This window comes from Oratosquilla oratoria, chromosome 32, assembly GCF_046742065.1.
Source record: "Oratosquilla oratoria isolate Oo_2021 chromosome 32, ASM4674206v1, whole genome shotgun sequence".
NCBI classification, from domain to species: domain Eukaryota; kingdom Metazoa; phylum Arthropoda; class Malacostraca; order Stomatopoda; family Squillidae; genus Oratosquilla; species Oratosquilla oratoria.
Genome location: NC_134808.1, coordinates 4,727,811 through 4,750,360, shown reverse-complemented (window position 1 = coordinate 4,750,360; position 22,550 = coordinate 4,727,811). Strand labels below are relative to the sequence as shown.

At 42.8% G+C, this 22,550-nt stretch overlaps 1 protein-coding gene across 2 annotated transcripts in view; it reads right to left on the bottom strand.

Moving 5' to 3' along the window:
- Positions 1-9,027: 9,027 nt before the first annotated feature.
- LOC143041741 (methylosome protein WDR77-like) overlaps positions 9,028-22,550 on the bottom strand; it is a 105,346-nt gene continuing 91,823 nt past the window's right edge. The window contains exons 8-9 of one of the 2 annotated variants that reach the window (XM_076213754.1): positions 10,911-10,988; positions 9,028-10,633 (exon numbers count right to left, since the gene is read on the bottom strand). In XM_076213754.1, coding sequence (XP_076069869.1) covers positions 10,525-10,633; positions 10,911-10,988 — 187 coding nt within the window. In that variant the 3' untranslated portion in view covers positions 9,028-10,524. The remainder of the gene's footprint in view (positions 10,634-10,910; positions 10,989-22,550) is intronic. The other variant, XM_076213753.1, reaches the window with a different exon arrangement.

Sequence of the window (22,550 nt, the reverse complement as noted above, 5' to 3'; positions counted from 1 at the left end):
CCTCATTCCTATTTATATGTTCACTTTTCAACCTTTCATTGTCTCCCTTTAATTTAATTCCTTTTTTAAGTCATCTATCTCCCTATTATTCTCCTCATTGGCTTTCCTTAGCATAGCTACTTCTTTGTACATTATTTTATACTCACTTTTGAGCTCTATTAATTCATCCAAAATGTCATTAATATCTCTTTCTCATTATATTTCTATACCTGAGCTCTATCCATTTCTAACCCTCTATGCATAATATTTCCTTCCCCTTCTGTATAATAGACTTTATTATAACATGGTCTACAGTGTACTGGGCCCGATCATGCGCGGCAGCGCCGAGTACGGCTTGCGCGTTGTCGATATGTCGGCCCAACATATCGTACATATCTTACATCTCCCCCCCCAAGATAATACATGTACATGGTATTCATAATATATGGACAGTGTAGTATCTGACTGCAGGAACAAACTCACGAATATAAACATAAAGGAACGTAAATTTAATCACGGTATCTTACAGGGTATAAGATGAACCAAGGGAAAAAACACTGTTGTTGTACAAAATGCATACGTAAATACAAACACATGTACGCTTACACACACGAATACCCACATATGTGTATACAAACACAGGTATACACGCATATATCTAATGTGAGGGTGTGGTAATAAAATCTGCCATCCATGCCGGTTGTTTGACACGATGCCGTGAGCGATCCAACGTCTCTTGTTGTGTGTCGAGACGAGGTGTTGGTGGAGAAAGAGAGCTTGGATTTGTCCGTGTTGTGAGTTGAGATGAGCCTCTTACGGCTCGCAGATGCCTGCAGTTGCGCAGCGTCAGTCGTCCACTTCCCTCGAATTTGACTGTATATTGACGATGCGGCAGTATTTCACTGACCACGCCTCGTCTGTCCCACAGCTTCGTGAACTGGTCTTGCACAAACACACGGGTACCAAGCGTTAGTGGGGGCAGCGATCTGGGTGTGCCTTGTTTCTCAGCCCATGCTTCCTGTTGCCGTACTGCCTCACGCTCCCTTGTCCGGAGGGCGTGTCGCCAGTGGATGTCCACTTTGTGGTGTTGCCTGTGGACTGGAACACCGTCCCGCAGCTGCCTGCCCATGGTTAGCTGCGCTGGTGACTTGTTCACCCAGCGTAGAGGTGTGTTTAAATACTGCAGTAACGCCATCGCTGCTCTGTCGGTGTCGAGGCTCCCTCCGACGCCTGTGTTGTCGCGAAGTAGCCTCTTGGCAGACTTGACTGCTGCCTCTGCACGCCCGTTCGACAGTGGGAAGTGGGCAGAGGCGACTCTTCCCCTCACTCCCCATTTCCCAAAGAAGTTGCGCATCTCCTCGCTGGTTAGGTTGGTTCCACCGTCTGTCGAGATTGACTCTGGTGCGCCCCACCGATGGAAGTACTGTCGAAGTATTGACGAGAGCTTGCTTGATGTAGCTCCACTGGTCAAGTGCGCTATTTCCAGCCAGCCCGTGAGAATGTCTGTGTACGCTAAATATACTCGTCCGTCGAGCTGGAACAGGTCTGCCACGGTGTGTTGGAATGGGTACTGGGATGGGGGTGTCAGGGTGAGGGGTTCGGCGGCTTGCGAGGGTGAGTGCGTGTTACAGCTGGCACAGGTGTCTCTGTGGTGCTGTAGGTCACCCTCCATGCCAGGCCAGTACACAGCCTGTCTCGCCCTTCGTAGCATCCCGTCTAAACCTTGATGGCTTGCGTGGAGGTGTCTCAATGCTGCAGGTACCACTAAACGGGCCGCTCCTTGTTGGTAGGTGTATGTCACCAGCCCTTGCGATGCCGCCAGCCTGTCCCTGATTCCATAGAACTGGCGCAGGCAGGTCAGCTCTTGAGCCCGTTGTGGGTGCCAATCTCCTGCTGTCACTTTAGCGATGAGTAGCTGATACTCTGGGTCATCGGCGGCGGCCTGCACCACTGCTGAGTTATCCAGGGCTATTTGGTCACCGCTGTCGAGCACCGCCACTGTTGCGGCCGCCACAGCAGCTTCCATGTCGTTGGCCAGCTCTTCATCTATGACGTCCGGTGGTGCACAGAGCGCCGGGTAACGAGACAAGAAATCGGCTGCAGAGTTGCGCTTACCTGGGAGGTACTTGATCTGGAACCTATACTGCAGCGTTTTCTCCTTCAGGGCAAACAGTCTCGGGTTCACTACGTCTTTCAGCTCTCTGTCCCCCAGGAGCTTCACTAGCGGACGGTGGTCGGTGATTATGAGGAGATTGGGGCATCCAAGCAGGAAAAGGTGAGCTTTACGGAGGCACCATGCGACATCCAGAGCTTCGCCCTCCACCGGTGCGTAACCTGCCTACGCGGGTGTTAGGTGACGGCTGCCACACAGCGCCAAGCGCCACCCGCTCTTGCAACAGAAGGGAGCCTCTCTCAGGGGGCAGGGACAGTATTGCTGTAGAATAACAAAGCCAATGCCCACCTTGCTCCAGTCCGTCACTACCACCGTAGCTCTGTCCTTGTCGTAATATGTTAGGCCCTCTTTGGCGAGCTTGCAGACTACTTCTTTGGCTTGCCGGAACTTTTCCTGTAGGTTTTCGTCCCAGTAGATTTTCCTCCCCTGTGGTCTCCGTAGTAACTCCCGGAATGGCTCCATGACTGGTGCGGTGGCTAGGAAAGGTGCCAGCTGGTTGACGAACCCATGCCAGGAGCGTATGTCTGTTATAGATGGTTCGGCAGGCATGTCAAAGTTCCTGATGGCGGCCAGTCTTTCTTCTGTGGGCTTGTAGGCGTCCCAGCCGACATGAAAGCCCACAAAGTCCACCTGTCTTCTACAAAACCTGAATTTTTCTGGTTTCAGGGTCACACCTTTCATGGCACACGTCTCCAGAAAATCATACGTGTGCCAGAAGGCGTCTTCCACGCTGGCGTCGTACAGCAGGGTATCGTCCACACACTTGAATTTTCTTGGGATCCCAGCGATGGCGTCGTCGTACCTTCTGGTATAGGCATCCGGAGCAGCACAGTGGCCCATGGGGGTTCGACAGTACCTATACCTGCCCCAAGGTGTGATGAAGGTAGTGAGCCTTCTGCTGGCTTCCTGCAGCTCTACCTGATGGAAGCCCCAGTGAGCATCTGCTGTAGTCTTGTAGGTGTGGCGTGGGATGCCAGATACCATGTCAAACGGTGTAGGAGTGTGGTGGGCCTCTCTCCTGCAGGCAGCATTGAGTTTCTGGTAGTCGATGGTGCGTCTCGGTTGGCCCGACTTCTTCGCTACCACCACCATCCTTGCGCACCATTCTGTTGCCTCTCCAACTGGTACCGGCTCCAAGATCCCCTTCCTCACGTCCTCGTCCAGATGCTTCTTCACCACCGCCTCCCAGTGTTTCGGCACCGAAGCCGGTGTATGGCAGGCGTAGGGCTTGGCGTCCGGAAGCAGGTGGATGACATGTGGCTCACCTTCCATTACTGGCAGAGGGCTCCTGTCAGTGTTGAACGTTGACCCAGAAAAATGGCGGAGAAGCCAGTTCTCTAGCTGTGGCACATTTTCTGTAAGGAAATGTAGCACCGGGAGGCGGTCTTCACGACGAAGAAATCTTGCGTCGTGAACCTGCTGCCATGTTGCATGCGACAGGTGACTGCGCCCATGGGTTTCAGGCTCACATTCGCCACGTCACGCAGGCTGCCCCGGCTCACTAGCGATGTCGTATCAACGCCCAGGGCGGCTAGCAGGCCTGGTCCCGCAACACACACCTGGGTTCCTGTGTCCGGTACCACTCGGATCCTGGCCGATGTCTTCTCCTTCCGTGTGTCGCTGACGGTCACCCTGATACACGGCTGGCTCTGGGCTTTCCCTGCGGCTGCAATTACTATACCGGAGGCTTCCCCCTCCTCCGTCGCAGCTGCTTTTTTACTCTTCCTGCACAGGCGACGTAGATGACCGGTCTTGCCGCACCCGTAGCATGTCAGCGTCTCCGCAGGACACATGCCTTTCCCTGGCTTGTGTTTGCCCCCACAGTTGCCACAGCGGGGCTTGTGGGGTGGCGGGCGGGTCCCAGCGACCTGAGGCTGGAGATCCTCTTGCGGTGCGCCTGGCAGCTGAGTCACCGCCGCCGTTGGCGTTAGCGTCTCCCGTCCAAAATTACCGTCCTGACCTGGGGGAGCGGCGTCCTTGTGAGCCGCCTCGAACGCCACACAAAACTTACGCAAGGAATCTGTATCCTTAAACGAATCACACTTGCGAAACACCTCCTCCTTTAACCCAACACTCTCCAAACCACTCACTAGCTTACGGAGCAGCATGTACTCAGACAAGCTACTGTCACAATGGGGGCACTTAAATTCGCAATCCGCCGCACACTGAGCAGACCGAGTAAAGTACTCACTTATGGACTCGTTGCGTTCCTGGCGAGCGGTGAAGAACCTGCACCAGTCGGCTGCCTGGTTGGTCGCCTGGAGGGCGATGCCACTGATCGAGTCCAAGGTTTCCTTAACGGTCCACTCGGCTGCGGTGAAACTGGCATCCAAGGAGCGTTGCAGAGGAGGCGTGCAATGGAGGCGGATGTACAGGACGGCCTCCGTCGGTGCCCACCCATTCAGGTCCAGCCAGCACTGCATCGAACATCTCCACGACCGGAACGCTGCTGTGGACATGTCCATGTCGCACTTCCAGCCATGGTGGGTAGCGTAGGTTTGATCTATCACTGCGCCACGTATAATAGACTTTAATATAACATGGTCTACAGTGTACTGGGCCCGATCATGCGCGGCAGCGCCGAGTACGGCTTGCGCGTTGCCGATATATCGGCCCAACATATCGTACATATCCTACACCTTCAAACTCCCTAAAACATAGTCCTAGACAGAAAGCAATCATTCCAAACTGTTGGAAGACACAAAATATGAACTAATATGCTGAAAGAGAAAATATAGTAATTATGGGTGATTTTAATTCAAAAGAAATATGTTGGGAAGAAATGACAGTGAAGGGTGAAGACCTCTGGGGCATACTTGATATGACCATTGAATACAAAATGACTCAGTGGATAAAAGAAAATACCACATACAGAAACAATGAGGAACCATCAAGACTAGATATAATACTTATGTCAGAACCTGAAATTGTGGACAGAATTGATTACAAAACTCCAATAGGGAAGAGTGACCATGTACTAATAGAATTCGAAAAGAGTAAATGGACTTAAGATGAAATGAGTAACATAGAAAAGGAAGACTAATGGACAACAAAACTAATTTTGAGAAACTCAAAAAATTCTTTCGAAACACAAACTGGGATAAATTCCTAAATGAAGAAACAAAGATGGAAGAGAAATGGGATATATTAAAAGAAATTCATAATGAGGGAGTGAAAAAATATGTACAACAAAAGCAAGAGTATACATAAAAAGCTGGTACAACAAAAAATGTAGTGAGGCTAAGGATAGGAGACAAAGCTTGGAAAAAAAAATGGAAAAAAGAAAAGAGTAAATGGCAAACATATATCAAACTAAGAAATGATTATGTAAAAATACAGATGAAAAGAGAAACTATGGAAGAGATATAATAGAAAAATGCAAGGAACAACCTAAACTATTTTACAGGTATGTAAATGGTAAACTTAAAAAAAAAAAAAAAAAAAAAAAAAAAAAAAATGGAAAAGCTGCGCCAGGGAAATTATGAATATACAGAAGTAGAAATGGCTGAAATTACGAACAATCATTTCAAATCGGTATTCACAAATGAAAGTTCACAGGACTGTGAGGGAATAGAGACCCCCCCCAAATTATCATACGGACAAATGTTGTCCAAATCGGAACTACCAACTCTGGAACAAAGAAGAGAAAGAGGAGATCTGCTGACTATCTACAGAATCATAAAAGGAATGGAAATCCTAGATAGGGATGATTTATTAAAATGGGACAATGAAAAAACAAGACATGAAAAGAAACTCAAAAAAGATAACTATGGAAGAGATCTAAAAAAAGCTTCCCACATAGAGTGCTGGATATCTGGAATGAATTAGATAAGGAAACAGTGTGTGCAAACACTATTCAAGATTTTAAGAAAAAACTTGATGCTGAAAGATACAAAGATGGGTCACCAAGAGTATAGCTCCATTCCTGTATAATAAAACTAGGTAAAACTAAGTAAAAATCTGATCCATACAACCTCAACCTATTCTAAACCCACAATGTTCTTCATCAATTACTTCTTTGTTCCTTTCTTAATACTCTCAATCAAAACTGCCCCATAAGCCTTCCCAACTGAACTCAATAAATTCCCTCTGAAACTACTATATTCACATTTATCCCCTTTTCCTTTATAAAGCAGAACTATACAGGCATTCTTTTCGACAAACATAAGATAGCCTCACCAGCCAGTCCACAATCACTGTATCTCCCTTTTTTAGACACTGCATGACACCATTCTAACCCAGGTGCCTTACCTGCTCTTATCATCTTAATAATAGCTTTCACCTCATCTTTTCTTATTTCTCCTCACTCATCATTGTCATTTTCTTAGTGCTTCCCACTGCAACTACCTTTCCCTCCCTATCCTCCTTCACATTTAACCAACTCCTTAAAATACTCTGCCCATCTTCCTCTTACTGTTGTGTCTTCCATTACCATCTCTCCATTTGTACCTTTTACCTTTTTTTCTCTACTTGATTCACCTCCCCTTCCCCTCTTAATTTCCTACCAAAACATCTTTTTATTACTTTCAAATTTTGTCATACTCTTACCCAATTTTACATCTGCTCTCCTTGACTAAGAAGAATATAAGGAAGATTGAGAGAATCCAGAGCGCAACTATGAAGATGGCCCCAGCACTATCAAAAATGTCATATGAAGATTGTCAAAACTAGAACTACTGACTCTGGAACAAAGAGAAAGAGGTGACCTGTTGACCATCTACAGAATTATGTGAGGTGTGGAAGTCCTTGATAGAGATGACTTACTAAACTGGGATAAGAGAAACACAAGAGGACATGGAAGGAAACTCAAGAAGGACAGTTATAGAAGAGAGGAAAGGAAAAAAAAAAAAAAAAAGAAAAAAAAAAAGTGGTGGATTTATGGAACATACTTGATGAAACAATAGTGTGTGCAAAAACAATAAAAAAAAATTAAGAGCAAATTAGATATGGTGAGATACAGAGATGGGACACCATGAGTGTAGATTCCCTTCCCATCAGATATAACTAGGTAACTGCTTCTCTTTTTTCTTAGTACTTCTCATATGATTCTCTCATCCTATTTTGTAACCAATCTGTGAATGCTTTTTCTTCTACAATCTTCACTGCTTTATCATCCCATCACTCACTACCCTTCCTTTTACTTCCTCCTTGTTCCACACACCATCTTTGCACACCTTGTGACTCCCTCCTTGAAACATCCCTATTCCTCCTCCACTCCTAGTTCTACTATCCTTCACTCCCTCCCACTCTTCTTTCAGCTTCTTGTTCTCCTTTTCTTTCTCATTTAAACAGTTTACTCTAAGTTTCTCCCTACCTTCTGTCCTTATCCTCTTCCCCATCTATCATCCACTCTCAATTTACCTTCCATCAAAAAATCTGATATACCTTAGAACATACAGTGCTTGACAAGGGAGTACAAATGGTTAGCGAGAATGAGTGATGAGGAGAATGAATGAGTCATAAAATCAATAAACAAAAGCTCACTTCGTACCTCTAATACTTTGATGGGTGGCCTTTATGTGCAATGATCTCACGAAGGCGGTTTGGAATGGAAGTGGCGTATTTGGCAAGATGTGCAGGGGTTATACTAGCCCAGGATTGGCAAATGGCTGCCTCGAGCTTGGGCACAGAGCTCGTATCTTTACCCTGCAGGTCTTGTTTAATGTGGTTCCACAGGTTTTCTATTGGGGAAGTTTTAGTGGAAGAGGAATTCAGAGCCTTGTTGTACTACCGAAAAATGTAAAAGTGAACCAATATGTTTATTATGAACTCTTAAATGACCACCTGGAGGATTCTTTTAATAGCTCAGGTGCTAACATCTTTCAACAAGATCACGCCCCAGCCCACACTGCTCGTAGTGTTACTCAGTGGCTTAAAGACTGTCACCTTACATAGCAGACTGGCCAGGCACTAGTCCTGACATAAACCCAATAGAAAACCCGTGGAACCACATTAAACAAGACCTGCACGGTAAAGATATGAGCTCTGTGCCCAAGCTCGAGGCAGCCATTCGCCAATCCTGGGCTAGTATAACCCCTGCATATCTTGCCAAGTACGCCACTTCCATTCCAAACCGCCTTCGTGAGATCATTGCACATAAAGGCCACCCATCAAAGTATTAGAGGTACGAAGTGAGCTTTTGTTTATTGATTTATGACTCATTCATTCTCCTCATCACTCATTCTCACTAACCATTCGTACTTCCTTGTTGAGCACTGTACATCCAAAACCATTCCTACTCTTCTCCTGGTTACCACTGTAGTCCATTAACCCCTTCCATACGGTGCCGCAAGTGGATATGCAAGGCTGCCATATCGGCGTCTTGATTATATTTATTGTAGTTGCCCCTGCGTAATGACATACTCTCTAAACTGTCTTCATCACATTTTCTATGGTTATCAAAATTCACGGGTGAAAGAGAGAACGATCGATATAAGCGGTGACTATATTGTATGATGCGAGTATTATTATGACACATCGTACGTCTGGCAGCTAATGCTGCCCGCGAGATTTTGGCCCGTACTGAAGAGGTTAAAGCCCTATCATCCTTCCATCCACCACCCTCTTCCATGCATACTTGACTTTCTTCCTATACACTGTATTCGCTATCATCAACTCTTTAGACAAATCTCCACACTTCCCAATCAATCTATTGGTTTGTCTCCTACCCTAGCATTGAGATCTCCCAATACCACTACTACTGAAATACTTATGGGCTCATCCAGCAGCTATGGCTGGTTTCCTAGGGTTCATGGACTGGGCCTCCTGCATGAGAGAACCAAAGCAATGAACAGACTGATTTAATGGATTTGAAGTTCAATTCTTCATGTGCTTCAAGAGAATAACAGTATTTTTCCTACAAGATATAGGGTAAGAAAGTCTTTATAATATGAAGTAGTTTATTTTCTGAGGGATGTTAAGGATTGTTGAAAACGGAACGTCATTGGTAAAACATTTCCTCAGATTCAGTATTATGTACATTTCAATATCATGTTTACTACATCCACATATGAAATGAAAGTTCAAGGTCTGCTATGTATTTTGTTTCTAAAATCTTAACCTCCAGATGTACTGAGAAGTAGTCCACCTCTTCTGGCTTCTATCAGGCCATTTTGTAATCTCCATGGCATGGGTGATTTGGTACTCAACAGGTAGTTCCCAATTTACGAGTTTATCTTATGTAAATTTGGTTTAACATGACTCATAAAATAATACATTAAATTAAAATTATACACTTTTTTCTAAATTAAGTTGGGTTAATTTTTTTGAAATCCAGAAATATACCATAAGCTGTTCATCTCTAGAATGTACAGTATGAGCAAAGAAAAACAGAAAATGCAAAGACCACCATGTATAATTGTTCTTGATTTAGTATAATAAACAATATTTCTACTGGAGCACAAAAAAGGTTTTATGTGGTAGATAACTTGGTGCCCTTCTACTCACCCGCCCTCCCCCCAACTTATTTAGGTAATATTTTTATTTACATGATGCCTCTCAGTCCTTACATATCACATAAATTAAAAACTATCTGTATTCACAAAACAAAATTCCAAAGTATTTCAGTAATGTCATGATGGAACTAGGAATCCTGCTCTCTTTATGTTCATTCTATGAGACGTCAAAGCATAAGAGGGTCTGGGAGAACTCCAACCAGAACCCTTTATAAAATCCTTGACTGACCTCCCCCTTATGGGGCAAGAAACCTTTTGGTATATAGACAGATACTGCTCCTGAACTGAGCAGTGGACAGGACACAAAGATGACCTCTCATCCATAAGGAGCCAAGATAAAATGGACAACAAATGGGTTTTGGATGGATATGGGAAGGGTGAAGGATGTGCCTTGGCTGGGCCACCCCTCTCATAAAGGGGAAAGGGCCTTTTGGTGTATGTACGTACTATCATGTTTAACCCTTTTCCTACATAGGAGATGCCATGGGAAATAACATAGCCCAGGAGCTGCCAAAATAAGATATATTGTCAGCTAGTATGGAAGAACTTACAGATTGCAGTAGCTACTTCACACTTATTTCAAAGTCTTAATATATTTCATTACCATTAACCCTTTTGCTCCATTCTGTTGTTTATACCTAACAGAGTTAGACCCAATTTAATGCATCACAGACAGCAGTCCAATATTTCTTCCCTGAGGGATCTATGGAAGGGCCTAAGGACTGTTGCCGATTACTGTGGAGCTGTAGCTGTCCAGTCAGTGAAACATGGCAGTTGAGTGCTATTACTTTTACTCTAGCTTCTACTAGATCTTATTTGGCTGAGGGTGAGGATTGGGGAAACAAGCCACCACCTCCCTGGTAGCTGTATATATGTACCAACAGCCTTTTAACAAAAGGGTTAATTTACTATTACAGTCTATATTGTATGCATAAAGACGTCTTTATCCCATCCACAAGTCACCAAAGTGTTCGCATCTGTCCACGTGAGGCCACGAACAAAATCACTGTGACGGTCATCTTCATAGCTGAAATGAGAAAAAAAAGGGCTATGAAACAGCAGAATAAATTTCTACATGAAATGGCATTTATCTAAACATCTATTTGATTTTCAACAAGAATATTATGTGTATTTGTGGACTAAGCAGTTATATCACAGAGCACCTCATATTACAGTGCTCCACAGCATTCACTACACAACAAAACATCTTCCCTGAGTGACTTACAGACCCACCCAGGGGCCATGGGTCTTCTGCAAGTCCAAGGGCAACAGATAGACAGACTGATTGACTGTTTGCAACTTACCGTACTTCAAGCTTATCACTGTTTGTGCACAGCACAAGGACTCTACTTTCATTGGCAATGGCTGCTACATGGTTAGGTCTGTAAAGATGGAAAATTGAATAAGTCCGGTGGTCATCTTTTCATGTATAACTTTACCGTTTCTTATTCTGGAACACAAAATACATACATACATATACCAAAGGCTTTTTCCCCCTTACACAGGGGATAGCCAAAAAGAAAAAGGCATAGAAACCACTCCCACCCATTCCATTTCTTATATATTTCACTCCCCTCCACCCTCCTCCCTCCCTCTTATCTTGGCACCTCCTGGATGATGGGTCATCCCTGCATCCTGTCCACTGCCCTGGGTCAGAAGCAGTGTCGCAAGACACAGCACATCCACAGCAAGGCCGCTTCATAAATTCGGCGACCCCCCCTCTCTGCCCCCTCATGCAGAAAAAGAGAAGACAGGGAGAAATCCCTTTGGGCTGCATCAAACTTGTTCTCATACATACTTCCTCACCCCCCATCCCCCACCCACTCCCCCTCATGCATCACAGCATCATCCATACACAACCCTTCTCCATTCACCCCTATCTTCTGTCCTCTCCTGTCCTTCCTCAACAGACATTCCTCTCTTTTGTGATGCCCCTTTCACCCCGTCCATTCATCTCATCCTAGGACGCCCCCTCATATTCACTCCTTCCACACCTCTTTTACTGATATTTCTTCACTCATTCTTTCCATGTGTCCAAACCATCCCAATACACTTTCATCAACCCTATCTCCCAGCTCCCTTTCCACCCCTGTTCTCCTCCTCACCTCCTCATTTCTCACTCTATCTAGCCTAGTAACCCCTATCATACTTCTCAGATATTTCATCTCAAACACATTCAAACTCCTTCTCTCTTCTTCTCTTATGTTCCATGTTTCTGCCCCGTACAGTGCTGTTGGCACAATCACTCCTTCATATAACCTCCTCTTAGCATCCATTCCCAGATGTCTATTTCTCATTACACTTTTTAATCCACCAAGACATTCACTCGCTTTTCTCAATCTACATTCAACCCCGTCTGGGGTATTGGCTGCATGTTATTGTGGCAAAGTAGCATGCAGTTGATACTTTAGGGTCTATATGGGGCACCCCTACGGACCAGAGCCAAACATCATTTTGTCTGTGATGGAGGAAAACTCTCTACATAGAAAAATGATGACACTTTTATACTACGACTGTCCCTCCATATGCTGTCCCCCAACCCCTTGTTACTGTCCTGTACAATTTCTCTGAATATTCATTTCCTTTTTTTGCCTACCTACCCTGTGGTGGGGGAAAAGAATACTGCCACCAAATATTTCCACTTGAGTCGTAGAAGGCGACAAAAAAGGGATGGGGATGGGATTATGAGTCCTATTACCTGTAGCCCAGAAAGGGGACATTCCTAAAAAAGAAAGTAAAGGCATAAGAGGGTCTGGGAGCTTTCCAACCAGTACCCTAGGGTTTGGGTCTTTTAATGCGTGTGGATGTGGTACAGATGAGAGTAAAAGGGATGAGATAGGTAGTATGTTTGTGAGAAGAAAGATGGATGTACTGGCTTTGAGTGAAACTAAAATGAAAGGAAAGGGCAACTGTGAGTTTGGGAGTGTAGCTGGGAGGTACTCAGGAGTGAAGAGGGGATGAGGGAGAGAAGGGGTGGCTATACTAGTAAGTGAAGAGGGATAAGTAAGCGGGTAGTGGAGTGGAAGGAGGTGTCATCAAGGTTGATGTGGATGAAGGTGAAGCTGGGAAGGGAGATATGGGTTTTTGTAAGTGCGTATGGGCCTGGTAGTGAGAAGAACGTAGAGGAAAGGGAGGCATTTTGGGTAGATATAAATGAGTGTACAGAGGGATTAGGGAGAAATGTCAATGTAGTTGTATTGGGAGACCTAAATTCTAGGGTAGGAAATGAACCAACTGACAGAGTGATTGGGAAGTATGGAGTTCGAGGCAAAAATCATAGTGGAGATGTGTCTTGAAAGAGTTGATGATAGCAAATACAGTGTTTAAGAAGAAAGTCAAGCATAAGTACACATGGGAGAGGGTGGTGGATGGAAGGGTGGCAGATAGAGCATTAATGGACTATATAGTGGTGACCAGGAGTATGGTAGGAAGAGTTAAGGATGTACATGTTCTAAGGGGAGAGAGTGGGGGAATATCAGATCATTTCCTGGTGGAAGGTAAATTGAGAGTGGAGAATAGGAGAGAGTTGATGGTGGAGATGTGTCTTGAAAGAGTTGATGATAGCAAATACAGTGTTTAAGAAGAAAGTCAAGCATAAGTACACATGGGAGAGGGTGGTGGATGGAAGGGTGGCAGATAGAGCGTTAATGGACTATATAGTGGTGACCATGAGTATAGTAGGAAAAGTTAAGCATGTACATGTTCTAAGGGGAGAGAGTGGGGGAATATCAGATCATTTCCTGGTGGAAGGTAAATTGAGAGTGGAGAATAGGAGAGAGTTGATGGTATAGATGTGTCTTAGAAGAGTTAAAGATAGCAAATACAGTGTTTAAGAAGAAAGTCAAGCATAAGTACACATGGGAGAGGGTGGTGGATGGAAGGGTGGCAGATAGAGCTTTAATGGACTATATAGTGGTGACCAGGAGTATAGTAGGAAGAGTTAAGCATGTACATGTTCTAAGGGGAGAGAGTGGGGGAATATCAGATCATTTCCTGGTGGAAGGTAAATTGAGAGTGGAGAATAGGTGGAAAAGGGCAGAAGGTAGGGAGGTATTTAGAGTGAACTGTTTAAATAAGAAAAAAAAGCAGAATGAGTATAGGAAGTTGAGTGGTGGGACAGAGTAAAAGATAGAGTAGAACTAGGAGTGGAGGAGCAATGGGGATGGTTCAAGGAGGGAGTCATAAGGTGTGCAAAGATGGTGGGTGGAACAAGGAGGGCAGGAGGAAATAGAAGGAAGAGTAGTGAATGGTGGGATGAGGAAGCAAAGAAGGGTGTAGAAGAGAAGAAGCAGGCATTCATAGATTTGCTACAAATTAGGACGAGGGAATCGTATGAGAGGTACAAAGTAAAGAGAAAGGAAGTTAAGCATAAGATAAAGGAAGCAAAGAGGAGAGCAGATGTGAAATGGGGTAAGAGTATGACAGAAAATTTTGAAAGCAATAAAAAGATGTTTTGGAAGTTAAAAGAGGAAGAGGAGGCGAATCAAGTAGAGAAGAAAAGGTAAAAGGTGAAGATGGAGAGATGATAATGGAAGAGAAGGCAGTGAGAGGAGGGTGGGTAGAGTATTTTAAGGAGTTACTAAATGTGAAGGAGGACAGGGAGGGAAAGGTAGTTGCAGTGGGAAGAGCTAAGAAAATGAGAGTGATGAGTGAGGAAAATGGTGGAGAAATAGGGAAGGATGAAGTGAAAGCAGCTGTTAAGATGATGAGAGCAGGTAAGGCACCTGGATTGGATGGATGCCATGCAGAATGTCTGAAGAAAGAAGGTACAGTTATGGTGGACTGGCTGGTGAGGTTATTTAATGTTTGTTTAAGAGAGGGTTGAGTGCCAGAGGACTGGAGGAGTGCCTGTATAGTTCCGTTTTACAAAGGAAAGGGGGACAAGTGTGAGTGTAGTGTTACAGAGGGATCAGCTTGTTGAGTGTAGTTGGGAAGGCTTATGGGAGAGTCTTGATTGAGAGGATTAGGAGAGGAACAGAGGGAGTAATTGGTGAGGAACAGTGTGGTTTTAGGACAGGTAGGGGATGTGTAGATCAGATTTTTGTGGTAAGACAGATATGTGAGAAAGCTATAGGAAAAAGTAAGGAAGTCTTTTTGGCTTTTATGAATCTGGAAAAGGCTTACAACAGGGTAGACAGAAAGGCACTGTGGGAGGTATTGCAGATATATGGGATAGGAGGAAAGCTGCTAAGAGCAGTCAAGAGTTTTTATGAGAGTAGTAGAGCTTGTGTTAGGATTAGAAATGGAGAGAGTGAATGGTTTGAGGTAAAGGTGGGATTCATCAGGGGATGTTATGTCGCCCTGGCTGTTCAATCTTTACATGGATGGGGTGGTGTGAGAGGTGAATGCAAGGGTAGGGTGTCAGGGGTTGGAGATGATTTAAGAAAATGGAGAAAAGTGGGCAGTGAGCCAGCTGTTGTTTGCTGACAACACTGTCCTTGTATCTGGATCAGAGGAAGGATTGAGGAAGTTAGTGACAGAGTTTGAGAAGGTGTGTGAAAGAAGGAAGCTGAAGATAAATATGGGCAAACGTAAGGTGATGAAATGTACAAGGGGAGAGAGTGACAGTAGGCTGGAAGTGAGTATTAAGGGTGAGAAACTGGAAGAAGTGGATAGTTTTAGATACTTGGGTGCAAATGTGACAGGAAAGGGAGAAGTGGGGGGTGGAGGTAGAATGTAGATTGAGAGAAACGAGTAAATGCCTTGGTGGATTAAAAAGTGTCATGAGAAATAGACATCTGGGAATGGATGCTAAGAGGAGGTTATATGAAGGAGTGATTGTGCCAACACCAATGTACGGGGCAGAAACATGGAACATGAGAGAGGAAGAGAGAAGGAGTTTGAATGTGTTTGAGATGAAATGTCTGAGAAGTATGATAGGGGTTACTAGGCTAGATAGAGTGAGAAATGAGGTGAGGAGGAGAACAGGGGTGGAAAGGGAGCTGGGAGACAGGGTTGATGAAAGAGTATTAGGATGGTTTGGACACATGGAAAGAATGAGGGAAGAAAGATTAGTAAAAGAAGTGTGGAAGGCAGAGGTGGAAGGAGTGAATATGAGGGGGTGTCCTAGGATGAGATGGATGGATGGGGTAAAAGGGGCATTACAAAAGAGAGGAATGTCTGTAGAGGAAGGACGGGAGAGGACAGAAGATAGGGGTGAATGGAGAAGGGTTGTGTATAGATGAGGCTGTGATGTATGAGGGGTAGTGGGTGGGGGATGGGGGGTGAGGAAGTATGTATGAGAAAATTTTTGACACAGCCCGAGGGGATTTCTCCCCGTCTTCTCCCTTCCTGCATAAGGGGACAGAGAAGGGGGGTTGCCGAATTTATGAAGCGGCCTTGCTGTGGATGTGCAGTGTCTTGCGACATTGCTTCTGACCCAGGGCAGTGGACAGGATGCAGGGATGACCTGTCATCCAGGAGGTGCCAAGATAGGAGGGAGGGAGGAGGGGAGTGGAATATATGGGAAATGAAATGGGTGAGAGTGATTTCTAGGCATTTTTCTTTTTGGCTACTATCCGTGTAAGGGGGAAAAAGCCTTTGGTATATGTATGTACTTACATTCTAACTCCACCCCCACTCCCTTTCTTGCCACATTCGCAACCAAGTATACTTGGGCTTTTATGGATCTGGAAAAGGTTTATGACAGGGTAGACAGGAAGGCACTGTGGGAGGTTTTGTAGATATACGGGATAGGAGGAAAGCTTTTAGGAGCTCTCAGGAGTTTTTATGAGAGTAGTAGAGCTTGTGTCAGGAGAGAGTGAGTGGTTCGAGGTAAAGGTGGGACTTTGTCTGGGATGAGTTATGTTGCCCTGGCTGTTCAATCTTTACATGGATGGGGTGGTGCGAGAGGTAAATGCAAGGGTGGTGGGTCAGGGATTGGAGATGGTTAAAGAAAATGGAGAAAAGTGGGAGGTGAGCCAGCTGTTGTTTGTCAATGACACTGTGCTTGTAGCAGGATCAGTGGAGGGATTGAGGAAGTTAGTGACGGAGTTTGGGGGAGTGTGCGAAAAAAGAAAGTTGAAGATTAATGCGGGTAAAACTAAGGTGATGAGATGTACAAGGGGTGAAAGTGGCAGCAAACTGGAAGTGAGCATTAACCTCTTCACTCCGGGGCACATCGCACATCTGGCAGCATTAGCTGCCCGACGTGCGATGTTGCGTTATAATAATTGCATTATAAAAAATAAAGTCAGTGCTCAATAGTTCGTTCTCTTTCACCCATGAATTTTGATAACCATAGAAAATATGATGAAACCAGTTTAGAGAGAATGGAGGTTACGTAGGTACGACTACAATAAATATAATCAAGATGCCAACGTCGGCATCATCGCGTACCCACTTGCTCCTCATGCCGCCTACGTAGGCGTCACTGTTTGGAAGTGATTAAGGGAGAGCGACTGGAGGAAGTGGATAGTTTTAGATACTTGGATGCAAATGTGGCAGGAAAGGGAGGAGTGGAGGTACAATGTAGATTGAGAGAAGCGAGTAAATGCCTTGGTGGATTAAAAAGTGTCATGAGAAATAGACATTTGGGAATGGATGCTAAGAGGAGATTGTATGAAGGAGTGATTGTGCTGACACTACTGTATGGGGCAGAAACATGGAACATAAGAGAGGAAGAGAGGAGGAGTTTGAATGTGTTTGAGATGAGGTGTCTGAGAAGTATGATGGGGGTTACTAGGCTAGATAGAGTGAGAAATGAGGAGGTGAGGAGGAGAACAGGGGTGGAAAAGGAGCTGGGAGATAGGGTTGATGAAAGAATATTAGGATGGTTTGGACACATGGAAAGAATGAGTGAAGAAAGACTAATAAAAGAGGTATGGAAGGCAGATGTGGAGGGAGTGAACATGAGGGGGTGACCTAGGATGAGATGGATGGATGGGGCGAAAGGGGTTTTGGGGAAGAGGGGAATGTCTGTTGAGGAAGGATGGGAGAGGACAGAAGACAGGGGTGAATGGAAAATGGTTGTACATGGATGATGTTGAGATGCATGAGGTGGAATGGATGGGATTTCCCCCCCATCTTCTCCTTTTCTGCATGAGGGGACAGAGATGAGGGGTCGCTGATTTAATGAAGCGGCCTTGCTGTGGATGTGCTGTGTCTTGAGTCACTGCTGATCCAGGACAGTGAAGAAGATGCAGGGATAACCCATTATCCAGGAAGTGCCAAGATGAGAGGGAGGGTAGAGGGTGGAGGGGAGCGGAGTGTATTAGGGTTGGAATGGGTGGGAATGGATTTTATGCCTTTGTTTTGTGGCTACCTCCCTTGTAAGGGGGGAAAGGCCTTTGGTATATGTATGTATATATATATTAATGATATGGATAAAGGAATTGAAAAATGAATGACCTTTGTGAACGATGCAAAATTGTTGAAAAAAGTGAACACTGTAGAAGATTGTGAGTTGCTGTAGAGTGATTTCAATAAAGTATGGGAATGGAGTAGGAAGTGGGAGATGGAATTCAATATCAAGAAGTGTAATATAATGGAATCTGGAAGAAGCAAAAAAAGAATAGTGGGATCATATAAATTGGGAGAGGAAGAAATTAAAAAAAGTAGAAAATGAGAAGTACCTGAGAGTCATTGTTATGAATATGTCCCGAGAAACATATAAACAAAATTTTTTGAGAAACTTGTAATCTAATAAGAACAATCAAAGTGGCATAATACCTGGACAAGGAAATGGTGAAGAAAATACTAGTCACTTTGATAAGACCAAGATTGGAATATGCAGCAATGACGTGGTCACCAAGTACAAAAAAAATATATATAAGAAACTTGAAAGAATACAAAGAGCAATTACGAAATTGGCACCAATGCTCTCAGAACTATCATATGAGGAGACACTGGCAAAACTTGAGCTACAGACATTAGAGCAAAGAAGAGAGAGGAAACTTGCTACTTATAAAATCATGAAAGGCATAGAAATTATTGATTGAGAGGATCTAATAAAATGGGCTAGTAGAGATACACAAGGACACAAAAAGAAAGAAAAAAATACAATTATAGAAGAGACCTGAAAAAGAACAGCTTTCCCCACAGGGTAATAGGCATTTGGAACAAGTTACATGAAAATGTGGTGTGCAAAAACAATATACGAATTTAAAAACAGTCTAGATAAAATGAGATATGAAGACGGGTCACCACGAGCATAGCTCCCCTTCCCGTAAAATACAACTAGGTTTATAAATACAACTAGGTAAATACACACACATACGTTGGTCAAAGAGACAGCGAAGTTCACACACTGGAGTTATCCAAGAATTTCGAGTATCACAACAAGGAAGTACCTGTGTTGTATTTATAGGGAAGGGGAAAGCTTGTGGTGTAGTGGGAAGGTGATGGAAAAGGAGATGGGGAGGGATCACTGAGGGAAATGGAAGGAAATGAGGAAGGGGAGGACTTGGTCCAGGCAGGCAGATGCCATATAAACAAACGCAGGCCAGATCAATTTCGTGGCGATGAAGGGACTAACAAAAATGTAAAGATTAGAAATATAGATAAGAGCAGCACAAAGGAAGGTGAAGATAACAATTTCCAAGGATTTAATGTGGGGGGGAAGCCAACCCTCCCCGATTAGCAAGCCTAGAGGAAAAACTTGAGAAAATTGTCAAACATTGGGAGGATAGGTTCGGTGAACTCACGAAGATCACACAAGAGTTGAAAAATTGGAAGAATTAGAGAAGGTGAACCAAAAACTAACTAAACAAATAGAAGTATTAAAAAGACAATTAAAAGAAGTAGAAGATGAGAATGAGGAATTAAAGAAGAATAAAGAGAATAAAGAGTCCATAGCAAAAGAAGCACAGGGTTGGAAAAAAATCCAAGAGAACAGCAAAATTGCATTTAATAATATAGTAATACAACAGATGAAAGAACAAACTGAAGACACAGTTATTAAAGTGATAAGACAGAAGGAGAATATAGTAAGAGACTTAGCAGATAAAGAATTTATAATTATATTAGGAATGGAAGAGAAGTATAGTCTAAATAAAAACACAAGAATCAAAGAGGAAAAAGAAAAAGCAGTTTACTAGAATTAGTTCAGGAAGATGAACCTGAAATCGCGAAACAAATTAAAGAAATGTATAGCTCGGGAAATATAGTGCAGATAAGATCAGACCAATTAAGGTTAAATTCAGGTCACAAATGACAGCAGAGAATATCTTAGCAAAAACAGGGAAACTAGCAAACTGTGAACAATATAAAAAGGTATGGATAAAGAGAAAAATGAATAAAGAGGAAAGAGAAAGGAAAAAATGAAAAGACAAGAAGCTAAGGAAAAAAATGAGAACAGAACAGTCAGAAAAAGAGGAATTCTATTGGAGAGTAGTGAATATGAAAGTGAGGAAATGGGCCATACCAGAGAAAAACAAAAGGGAAACAGAAAATACAATGGAAGTAGCAGAAAACTAAGAGTGTCTTACACAAATATAGATGGATTAATAACAGGATTGAATGAACTGAATGATTATTTGAAGGAAAAAGAACCGGACATAATGGAAATTGTAGAGACAAAATTAAAAGGTCCACTACCAACCAACAGTGTAGGACATGATGCATATAATCATTGGATTAGAAACAGAGACAAAACAAGGGGATGGAGTTATGTTCCTGACTAAGAAGGATATAAACGTGAGGAGTGTTACAGATGGAAAGAATACAGTAGAGATGACTATGATCAAAATGGAAGACAGAGATAAGAAGAGCAGAAAGTTTGTAATAAATTATGTGCCTCCAAAAACAGCCTCATGGGAAGAGAGTGAACATAAAAGTATGTTAGAAGACACAAGGATAACATTAAATAAGATAATGGAAGATGGAGGAAGAATGGTTATGATGGGCGGCTATAATTGCAAAGAAGTCTGCTCGGAAGAGATGACAGTAAAGGGTGGAGACGACTCATGGGGAAATGTTCTACTTGAGATGATTATTGACCATACAATGACACAATGGATTCAAGAGAACACTAGGTATAGAAATGAGGAACCATCGAGACTAGACTTAATAATCACATCAGAACCTGAAATAGTGGAAAAGATTGAATATAAGACACCAATAAGTAAAAGTGACCACATATTGATTGAACTAGAACTAAATGAGGAAAAATACATGAAAAGAAATGAACAATATACCAAAGGAAGAATGATGTACGCAAAAACAAATTTTGATAAAATAAGAGAATTCTTTCAGAAAGTGGGAAATAATATACAAAGAGGAAACAACAGTGGAAGAGAAATGGAATATTTTGAGAAAAATTTATAAAAAAGGAGTGGAAAAGCATGTCCCAAGAAAAAAGCAAGAAAAAGAATATGTAAAGTGCTGGTAAAACAAAAGTTGTAGGGAGTTAAAAGCAAAAGAGTTAAAGCTTGGACCAAAGAAAGACAAAAGACCTGAAAAATGGAAAATATATACTTGTTATAGAAATGAATATGTACAAGTGTGCAGAGAGGAAAAGAGAAAATATGAAAAAGATGTCAGAAAAATGTAAAGATCAACCAAAACTATTTTACAGATTTGTAAACAACAAACTCAAAAACAAACAAGAATTAGAGAAACTACGACAAGAAGTTGAATACGCAGAGGAAATAGAAAGGGCAGAAATTATGAACAAGCTTTTTTAATCGGTGTTTACAAGGGAGAACTTACAACCTGGAGAGATCGAATGGAAAGAGAAAGTCCCTCCCATGAAAGAAATAGAAGTAACAAAGAACAAAATATTGAAACACTTGAGTAATCTTGATGTCAGAAAATCGCATGGACCAGATGAAATAGCAAACTGGATTTTGAAACAATGCAGGAATGAACTGGCAGACAAAATACATAGCATAATAAACAGTTCCTTGAAAGAAGGAAAAGTCCCAGAAGATAGGAAAAAAGCAAATATAGTACCTATATATAAAGGAGGAAATAAAGAAGACCCTACCAACTATAGACCAGTCTCTCTAACAAGTACAATAGCAAAACTTTGTGAAAGAATTGTCAAAAGTAGATGGGTAAAATATTTAGAAAAAAAAAAACTGTGTTAAATCCAAGGCAATTTGGATTCAGACAAGGACGATCATGCATCACCAATTTAATATGTTTCTATTTAAGGCTAATAGATATAATACAAGAAAGAGATGGATGGGCTGATTGTGCATTTCTAGACCTAAAAAAAGCTTTTGACAAAGTACCACATAAGAAGTTGCTTAAGAAATTAGAAACTGAAGGAGGAATACAGGGCAAACTGCTTAATTGGATGGAAGACTTTTTGCAAGAAAGGAAAATGAGAGTAGTTTTAAGAGATAAACACTCAAAATGGGATGAAGTAATAAGCGGTGTTCCGCAAGGAACAGTTCTGGCCCCAATAATGTTTGGTATATATATTAATGATATGGATGAAGGAATTGAAAGCTATACGAGCTTCTTTGCAGATGATGCAAAACTACTGAAAAGAGTGAACACGGAAGAAGATTGTGAATCACTACAGAGTAATCTAAATAAAGTACAGGAATGGAGTAGGAAGTGGGAGATGGAGTTCAATACAAAAAAGTGTAGTAATAATGGAATTTGGAAAAGGCAAAAACAGAATAACAGGATCATATAAATTGGGAGAAGAAGGAATAAAAAAAGTAGAAAATGAGAAGGACCTGGGAGTCATTGTTATGAATAATATGTCACCTGAGAAACATATAAATAAGATTTTTGGAGAAACTTATAATTTAATAACAACAATCAAAGTTGCATTTACATACCTGGATGAAGAAATGGTGAAGAAAATTCTAATCACCCTGATAAGACCAAGACTGGAATATGCAGCAACGATATGGTCACCAAGTACAAAAAAATGTATAAAAAAACTTGAAAGAATACAAAGAGCAATTACAAAATTGGCACCAACACTCTCAAAACTATCATATGAAGAGAGACTAGCAAAACTTGAACTACAGACACTAGAGCAA